This window comes from Nyctibius grandis, chromosome 4 (assembly GCF_013368605.1).
Source record: "Nyctibius grandis isolate bNycGra1 chromosome 4, bNycGra1.pri, whole genome shotgun sequence".
Taxonomy (NCBI): Eukaryota; Metazoa; Chordata; class Aves; order Nyctibiiformes; family Nyctibiidae; genus Nyctibius; species Nyctibius grandis.
The window spans coordinates 42,552,725-42,563,065 of record NC_090661.1 but is presented as its reverse complement, the minus strand read 5'-3'; the positions used below and the strand labels follow the sequence as shown (position 1 = coordinate 42,563,065).

The following is a 10,341-nucleotide window of genomic DNA, read 5'->3' as shown; positions in this document are numbered from 1 at the left end:
AGATGCTCTGAAGAAACAAACTAAGCATAGATGTTGCACGCACAAGAACTAAAAGCAGTACTTTCATCAAAGGTGGATTTATCCCATATAGTTAGCAGAATTATGACCAATAACATATAACTCTGAAAATTTAAAGCTAACCGCAAACCCCCGTTTCCACTTCAGGTTTAAAAATTCCGTAGGAAAAATAATTTTAAGAGACCCATTCCTTTAAGCATGGTAGAAAACTGAAAAGCTGTTTTCCATAAATCACAGCCTTTCTTGCTGAGCAGCTCAATCAGGTGAAAAATGTAAGAGGTCACATGAGCCACAGAATTTCACATGCACTGCACAGTTAAACAGAACATCTTCCATTCTATCACTTCCGAGGTCTGTTCACTACTGTATGCATGTATCCATCTCAGGGGATGTGTTACCTGCAGAAGAGTCTTCACCATTGTGAGAATCACTTCCAAAATTCAGCGGTTTAGAAGACGTATCAAATGCAAGAAGAGAGACACCCTCCCCCTCAAGAATGCCTTAAACACTCAGTACACTCAGTTTAGCGAGATTTACTGCTAAATTTCTTCTCTGTGTATGTGAAAGACAGGGTGCTTTTGCCTTTAAAAATTTAGTAGGCAACTAAACTGAACATTATACACAGTAGGCATCTTAGTATTTTATTCGTTGAATCTTTTATACAGAATAAGCTTCACTGATATTTAATCCACTGCAGTATTCTGCTGATGTAGCAACAAAAGATTACATTGTAAACAAAGAACAAAATTTCTACTTTTATGTGTAATTTTTTCAGTTGACAAACAGCATCACAATTACTGAAAAAAACTGAAATAAGCATGTAAGCTAAGGCCAATTTTTTAAATCTCCAATTGATAGTTTGTCTATATTTATCATAAATATTGGAAGATAAACTCCAGCAACTAAAAATAAACATATCTATAATTTCCTAGCAACCAGGATTCAAATAATGGAGAAAACATACAACAACAATAAAGTTTCTTTTCACTTTAGTTGACATCTGCAATCTATTTACACTATATATGTCAAAATTCCACAAGATCATGGAGGGTAAGGAATTTTGAAACAACCTGTTAAGCATTACTTAAAATGGCACTTTTGTAACTCAGGTCTGGGATTTTAAAAATTGCTAAAACACTGAAAGACAATACACTGCAGTATGTGTATACCAATATTACATAAAAAAGACAAACTACTCCATAAAGTGTCACTGAGATGCTCAACCAAAAATAATATACATTTGTATCTTTATCAAGATAGATATTACTGTAAAAATGCTCACATTAAAAAATATAGTTATTATTGTTTGGATTTTCATTAAAACTAGAAGGGACTACATGAGCCAAAGTATGAGGAATTCGTATATAATGACATGCTTCCTCATTTTATAGCACTAATAAAAATAATAATAGAGAAAGCTCTATTATAAATCTTTAATAACGATGGTATAATTTCCTAGTATCTTTTTAAAACTTTACTATGTGGGTGTATGTGCATGCAAGTCTGTGCACATGTGCTTGTGTACATAAACACACAAACACATAAAAAAATATCAAAGTGTATATATTACACATACACATATATCCACATTCCTGCATTTAACACTTCTATAATGCAACCAGTATGCAAAGACTCTTCCATGTGGCAATCAAGTGCCACACGCCACGCTTTCTTATTATTTCTCTTTTTATGTTTTATCCAGTAAATGTAATAACACTTTTCATATTTGGCCAAATACAAGTGTTAAGATTTTTTAAAATCATGAAGTGATTTAGCCATAACATCATACACAAGAAATAAATGATACTGCAAATACTTCTGATCACAAGTTCAACGTGACAGTTCGACATGAAATGGAATGTAAGTTATTCTAAAAATTAGTATTCAAAGAATAGTTAAATATTATGGCAAACAACTTGGAATTTGTAGAAAGTTTAAAATGTAATTCACATTACAAAGACTGGAGACACTTTATAGATAGAACTTTTAAATATGGATATGACTGGCATTTATTTTTAAGCTTACTTCTATTAGAAATAGACTTGTTTCCTGTACAGGTGATGCTTTGTCTATACCATATACAGTAGAAAAATAAAATCTTTAGCAACCTAGAAATAGTTTATAAAACTCTTGAAGTTTCATTTTCTTTGCTAAACATGCCAAGATAAGACTGATAACTATAAATAAAAGCTATATAGACAACAGGTAAAGTAGAACAAGTTAAGAATACTACAATTTACAGGACAGACTTTATTGTACTATTAATTGCTGTGTGCTTTGCAATAGCAATAGGGTTGACTTTTCTTTTTTGTTTATGTTTTCTTAGAAAAGATAATTACTTGCAAGAATATAACACAATATCAAGATAATTTATAATATACATGTATTTCAAACAGCAGCCGGGTTTATGGTATCATAGTCATCTAGAATGACAATCCAAGTCATAATTAGAAGTACAATACCTAGGACATAAGTGGGAAAGGCAATTTTTATTTTGGAAAAAATGGAGCAAATCAAACTCTTAAAAGCCTTATTTCTCAAAATCATCTATTTACTATAATACATACAAGACGATCTTAAATCTTGTTATAAGTGAAGATTACAACAGTGACCATCATAAAGCTTTTTTTTTTAACTACACAAAACATTCTAGCAGCTGAATGAGCCAAAACTGCTTTCTTCTTTGCAGACCTAAAAAGGTATATTTTGAGCATGAAAGAAAAAAAGCTGCTATGAAAAGTCTCACAGGTAGTGTTTATCTATGGTCTCCTCCTTGCTACAATTTGTAACCTTCTAAATTTTTTTACCACTAACAAAATATTTAACCAAAAGATTTGTTTAAATTAAGCAGCATTCTTTTACAGCAAAATTGGTACCAATGTAGAAGGAAAATAAATGAAAAAAAAGAGATAATTTAAAAATATGGTGAAAAAAAATCAGTCATTTGAATTTTTAGTACAACATACCACAGGAAAAAAATATGAATACAAGTTTATGTGATTTTATATATACACACTCCAAAGAGGTTAATTGTCAGTACCCAAAGTATTTATTGCTATGTATTAGCAATGCATTTTTGTATATCTTTAAAGGGTCACATAAAAATAGATTTAAAGAATAGATTAATTGAAGTCCTAGATTAAAACATTGTTCGGTTTAGAGAATTTTACTACAACAAAATTCATGTTTATGTATGAAAAGTTATATAACCTTATATGAAAATGTCATGAACTATTTTCTAAACACTACATGTATTCCCAAGTGGGAAAAATTAAAATATCTAAAATATATTAGATTAAGTTTACAAGACCATCAATGATCTTTTAAACATGCAGTTGTTTACAGAATTAACAGTTTTACAAAATGTTTAGTTCAGTAATGGAACATAAAGAAATAAGTAGGCAACATCAAAATTTTTGTACAATATTTGAAACTCACTTTTACAACAAGCATGTCCTTGGTATTGTGCTGTAAGAAATAATAAGCAAGTTCACCCACCCTTAACAAACTGTCCACAGGTTTACTTACAAGTAAAGATGGATGGTGAGGGATTGTAAAATTCTCAACAGTGCATTTTGCATTCTTCCCTAAACCACCCTAAGCATATCGTCACATAAGTAGCCAGGAGATTACAAAATAAACTATAGCTGGGCTTTAGTTGTTTACACAGAATGCTTGAATGTGAATAAAATTGCCAAAAATAGCATGTCAAATAACAAAAACAGCCATAAAGCAGGCTGTAAGCATTGAATGTTTCATAAATGTAATTTTTTTAAATCATTAAATTTCTATAGAAAAATTTTATTCACAATATATTGTGACAAACCGTCACAGGAATGATACAGTGATTGCGATAAGGTATCATGCAGCAGCAGCTTTGTACTTTATAGCTATTTCTGCTTTTAAAAATTAAACCTCTCCAGTCATGCTTATCACATAGTTTCCATCTGCAGCGTGTACAAATGAGGAACACAGTACGGGATATAACAAAAAGATGTCCAATCAGCTGGATGGGAATTATTTTTCATAAATATGAAGTACATTACTGTATCCTGAAACATGCATGTCTACAGCTTGTCTTTACTGTCCAGTGCCAGGCTGCCTGCAATCGTCTTCTATTTATATAATACCAAGAGGGTCTGCTGGTAATTGTGACTGTATCAGCTGAGGCTGCAGGGGTGGTGGTAACTGAAGGGGTACCATTGGTTCCACCATCTGCACTGTGTTGGAAGGCGGTGGCTGACATGCCACTGAGTTAGGTGCTTCTACAATCTCCCCATTGTAAAAGAAAAATTGACACTGTTGAATGAAGGTCTCTATAATCGACTGGTGGATTTTGGTGGTAGAAAGAAACTCTCTGTTTTCAAAATCGGGTCTCATCAAAGTAGGCCAGAAACAAATGGATAAGTTATCAGCAGTCATAAAGTTGGTTTTATATTGCTGACTAACCCTGAAATGAGAACGACATGCACAGAATGAATTAAAACCAGTATGCAATCAACTACAAATATTTTCATAGCTAACTGTAAGCATTATTATTAAATAATCTCAAGATCTTTGTTACTTTCCTCCAGCTATCCATTAAAACAAATGTTCTTGGGTTTTTTAAGTGATTATGCAGAAGAAAATTTAGAAACCATGACTTTTCCAGATTCAGATAGCTAACAAATATAAATCTGATTAAGCTTTTAATCAAGGAAGAAATTCAACATTCCACCAACATTTTAAAGTGACAATAATAAACAAACTTTAAATCTCTCCTACAGGATTTCATAAAATTAAAATTTTGTCCATTAAAATGTCTAGAAGAAAAGTGACAGAAATGGCTTCTTACTGTAGTACAGTCAGAGATTAACTAACATCTTCAGCACTCAAAGAAAAAGGCATAACATTAGATCACATGTTAAAAATAAACACAAAATCAAAAAAATCAAGTGTTGATTAAAGCACATCTCTGAAGGTTTTTTCATACTGGCCAGCAACAGAATTTGGCCAAGCTGTAAAGAACACCATCAGGGGAAATATCACTAATATCAACACACATTAATTTTGTTTTATTTTTCAATGTATAACACAAAGGTTTCCAGTTGGGTTTCTCTTCCTAGAAGTTTCTTGCTTTTAAGCAGCGTCTGAAACAGGTTCTTCACTTAATGATCTAAATTCATTATTACAATACTATTACAAGGAAAAAAAAATAAAACCAAAAACAACAAACCATCTTGTTACCAAATTTATTACCTACAATTACATGCCCCCTCAGAAAAAACACACTGCTTTTCATAGTAATAGGCTAGAAAGAGCCAGGATATTTTGTTTTCTAAAAATATTCTGAATTCTAAAGTAACATCATAATTTTATCTAGAAGTAATTAGTGAGAGGTACATGAAAAATCGTGTGTTAATAAATCTGATGAACACCTAAGATATTCATTCAGCTGGGAACATGCAATTCCTATATTACAGTAGACAGCACAAAGGTCACTGAGCTACAGTTGTCCTGCAGAAATAGATGGAAAATAAAAGTTCAGCAACTTGTCAGTTACAATTTTGATGATTAACAAGAGCAGACTGCAAGAATTTCTGACAGCTGGCTGTAGTCCACAGATTCAAAAGCTGTGAAAACCATAGTAAACACTAGAATTAATGCTCTAAGAAAATATTTTCACTCGTTTACAATGCATGTATCATGGTAACTACAAAGGGTAGATTTCCATTTTAGCATGCACATTACTTATTCCAAAGAGTGTGAAGTTATACAAATATTCCCTCTCGATCTGTTTTGAACAAGTTGGGTCCAAAGGATATCTGGATACTATTTCTCAGTGATAGTAACATTCATAATCTCTTTCCTAAAATAATTACATTGTAACTTCATTTAAGGATTAAAGAACCCAAAGATACAAATGTGACCTTACATTTTGCTTAGCATTTTTATTAAAGAGTTTTCTTCCTATACCAAATTCTTCTGAGTATAAATTCTTCCTAGACTATACTCTAGAGACAGAACAATGAGTGAGACTAACAAGAATTAAATAAAATTTACGTGTAAGACATCGTGATAGGACAATGAATCTGTCAGTTTTGAATCAGAACTGCCTGTACCTTTTCCCTAAAATGCGTACAATGAAAAACACCAAAAGGGATCAAATTCTGTAACGGTGTTTCATTAGAGAACAAACTACAACAAGATGAGTTATAAAACTGGGGAAAAAATAGCACCTGCTATGCAATGAAACAGAAAATAAATGATCTGGCTTTTATTTTGCAGACTGATTTTTGTACCTATATATATATATACATATATATATATATATGCAATTGCTCACACTCAAGCAGTTTTCTTGTTGAATGGAACACAACTATCTGACACTGCAAATGAGACAAAAAATGGCAGTCTTTCTTACTTGAGAAAAGATTATTTTGTCACTAGCAACCCGCAATGTGAATCAGCCATCATTAAATGAGAAAGAGTGGACTGGAGCGCAAAGGCCAGCATACACTACTTATGTTCTCCATTAAGTTCCGTGATTAATGTATTTCATTCATCTGTAGGTATGCATACATTAGAACCTATTCAGGATTTTTTAAAATTATATTTAGCTCTTTTACTTGCAGCAATCCAGGTACCTAACACTGTACATTCAGCTGTGCTATGCAAATAGGTGACCAGCTGAAGACTTTTGACAATGCAGAGATTGCCACTCTTCCACGAGAATTTTTATCAAGTCCATTAAGAACTATTGAAACATTTCAGGTAACTAATACCTGTGTCAATTTTGAGATGCTTTGTTTTACTTCAGATATGCGCAAGCAATATCTTGCAATTCTGTAATATGTAAATGCACGGAATAATTATATCCCTTGATATGATTTTATCTATTTTAGGGCTGAATTTGTATTTGGCAAGACTGCAATGGAAAAATTGATCCATTTCCCTGCAAAGGAAAATGAATAACTTTATAAAGCTTTAGCAAGCTGTATATGTGATGGAGAGAAGTGTAAAAGTAGGTGCCTAAGTTCTAAAGTTTCTCGTTCATCCAGTGAAAAGAGAAGACTCCTTCCAAACAGCAACAGAGAGCACCTACATTCTCTCTGGTGACTAAATAGGGAAGTGAAAAGGTCTCATTTCTGCCCCCATATTACATGCCCAGTTAGATCATTACAAATACCTGCAAAACCACACACACACACACTATAGTCTAGAACAACTTAACAACTTAAACGTTGTGAAAAGCTTATTGGTGTATATACACAAAACTGGCTGGCTGGAACGCACCATTGCGGAGAAGGACCTGAAAGTCCTGGTGGACAACAAACTGAACATGAGTAAGCAACCTGCCCCTGTGGCAGAGAAGGCCAACGGCATCCTAGGTTGCATTAGGAGTGCTGCCAGCAGGTCTAGGGAGGTATCTTTCCTCTCTACTCAGTACTGCAGAGGCCACATCTGGAGTATGGGGTCCAGCTCTGGGCTCTCCAGCACAACAGACATATGGACATACTGTAGTGAGCCCAACGAAGGGGCACAAAGATCATTAAGAGACTGAGGATCTCTCAAATGAGGACAGGCTGAGAAAGTTGGGACTGCTCAGCCTGGAAAAACTCAGGGGAAGTCTTATCATTGTTTTTAAATATCTGATAGGAGGGTGTAAAGAAGATGGATTGAGACTCTTCTAAGTGGTGTCCAATGACAACACAAAAAGCAACAGGCACAAACACAGGAAATTCTGTTTGAACGTAACAAAACACAATTTTCGCTTTCGCAATGTTTATTCTATTGTTTAATAATGTAGTTAATCTCATTCAGTGGATTTCAGAGAATAGTCCCATTTTAGCTGAAAAAGAAACATGAGTAAACCGGTTTTTTTCCTGTTTTGTATGACTGAATATTGCACACTTGTGCACATAAAGGGTCAGATTATGAAGCAGTATACATCTACTACTATCACATTATTTTAGTAAAAAAACGCCAGATATTTATATGTCAAGAAAATCTGAGAACAAAATATACAAACCTTTTCTAATCAACCTCTAACTCCTAGTTTCATTTTCCACATTTATACTAACAGTTGAGCAATGCAGCAGGAAATTTTCAATTCTAGTAGTCAATTCATTGTTATTAACACAATCTTTTTTGCATTGTTACAACTTAAACAAAATTTTAGTAGAAAAATACTATACCTGTTTAAATGTGTTATTACATATTTGAAGACATCATAGTTCACTGGGTGGAATTTCTTCACAATTTCTTTTAACTCATGTAGCCGTTCTGTCTTATCCATGATTTCTATAAAATAAGTGACATTTTCTGACACATCTAGAAAGACATACTGAATAAAGTGTTGCTAAGTCTTTTTCCTAGTATAATGGTACAGATAAGATACCCACAGAGAAATATCAAATGAGAAAATATTTGATAAAATTCCTATCTGCATATACTATTGCACAGAATATTTTTTTATTATAGATGTAACTATCTAAACACAAAAATATTTTTGTGTATTTAAGCAGAATTATTTATCTGCATTTAACAGCAAAGAATCATTCGATTAGCTCATTGTTGGCTTGTAGAATGATAACTGACAATGTGACACAGTCATTTCTTGTTAGATTTTCCTCTGCTTGCAAAGTGTTATGACTTAGATGTATCTATAAGATTTATTCAGACTGAAGTTTCACAAAGATTTGGGGGAAGGAAGACATTCACATGAACTTAGAATATCTTAAGCTTATCAGTTATTCAAATAATAAAAAAAATTGTGAATGAGCCTGGTGCGGCCACTTTAAATATACTGTTTAAAGTGGAACAGGGATTTTCACACATCCAAGGGACATTATTTATACTTCAAAGAGGAAACAAGCAACATGTAAGAAAGGACTATGGAATAAAATAATTTTTTTTTTAAAAAAAAAGAACTAATGCTGCTGCTAAAACACTTGTGGAAAACACCACTTAAGTATTGTAGAACCATACATTCTGCAGAATATACCTCTATTCCATGATGATTCATATCATAAAAAGGAATAGCAGCTCACCTCTGTTACTTGACTGCATTGCTAAAAATAAATTTGATGTACCCTAGTACTGTAGAAATAATGTTAAATATGCTCCAATATATCTCAAACAGAAAGCAGTATTAATAGCATTTTAATAGAGTAAGTCAACTTATAAGCTATTGCATGTTTTGACTGAAATTTAAGTGATACGCTTTTAAGAAAAAATAAAAACTCATTACATTAAACAAGCAATTTGCCTGAAAAGTACAGCAGAAATACCACAAATAGGTATCTACAGATATTGTCCAACAATACAAAATTTCTAATGAAGTATATATTAATCAAGTCCAGGCCCAAGCCTTAGGTTTACACCAGTATTTTCATGTTTTGAACAAAAAAGCATTAAGAATACTGTATGTCACATCCCGCAAAAATACGTAGCAGTCTTTTTCTGAAAGAGTTTGCTGCCAATACAAGAGAGACACTCTTTAACAAAAGGGAACAATTTAGTCATTTCACTTGGAAGTGTCTGAAAAATGTTTGTAAGGCAAACAAAATTAAGAATTTCATCTTATAAGGAGTTTAAAAAGAATTTGAAAAAAATCTAAAAGAGAATTACCACAACATTACATAGATGTGTCTGATTTCTAAAGCCTAGTTTGAATGTAAGACTTTGAATTCAAGGGTTTTTTCCCCTGTTAACAACTGCAATACAGTCACAAGAGCTCTCATCATATACAGCACTAACACAGAATGGAAAAAAAAGTAGATTTCTCCAATTACATTTTCTAGGAAAAGGGGAAATAATAAGCCACAACTTATTTAGAAAAAATAACATATTGTGTTTATTTCATCATATAGTTCTATTAATTTTAAAGAATATTTTAAAATGTACATGTAAGCAATTTAAAAAATATTTCAGTGCAGCTAGTCCTTTTAACTTACAATGAAGTAAAAATTGCAATAAGGGCAATCAATATAATATAATGAGATCAAGACAAGATTGTTTATTACTTACTTGATGTTTCTAACAACTCTTGATGCAAAGAGTAAGGAATTAATGGATCTGGTAGATCAGCAAAAAAAGCTTTAAGAGCTCCAGCCACTGCATTTACTGTTACTCCCATAGACTCTAGACTGATATTATGATCTGTAAAACAAAATTAAACAGCAGTGTATGTAAAACCTACAGCTATCATTCCTCATAGTATTTTATGCGAACAAGAATGTATTCAAAACACTGAAAATGAAAACGTTGCCAAACATTTGTTAAAAACGCATGAAAAGGTGAACCTATGGATAAGCTGCCATCACTGTGACCCACAAGAAA

At 32.6% G+C, this 10,341-nt stretch overlaps 1 protein-coding gene across 1 annotated transcript in view; it reads right to left on the bottom strand.

Moving 5' to 3' along the window:
• Nucleotides 1-645: 645 nt before the first annotated feature.
• The window catches only part of ARHGAP5 (Rho GTPase activating protein 5), a 53,620-nt gene continuing 43,924 nt past the window's right edge, over nt 646-10,341 (bottom strand). Inside the window, exons 6-8 of the mRNA XM_068398644.1 lie at nt 10,030-10,161; nt 8,196-8,301; nt 646-4,468 (exon numbers count right to left, since the gene is read on the bottom strand). Coding sequence (XP_068254745.1) covers nt 4,138-4,468; nt 8,196-8,301; nt 10,030-10,161 — 569 coding nt within the window. The 3' untranslated portion in view covers nt 646-4,137. The remainder of the gene's footprint in view (nt 4,469-8,195; nt 8,302-10,029; nt 10,162-10,341) is intronic.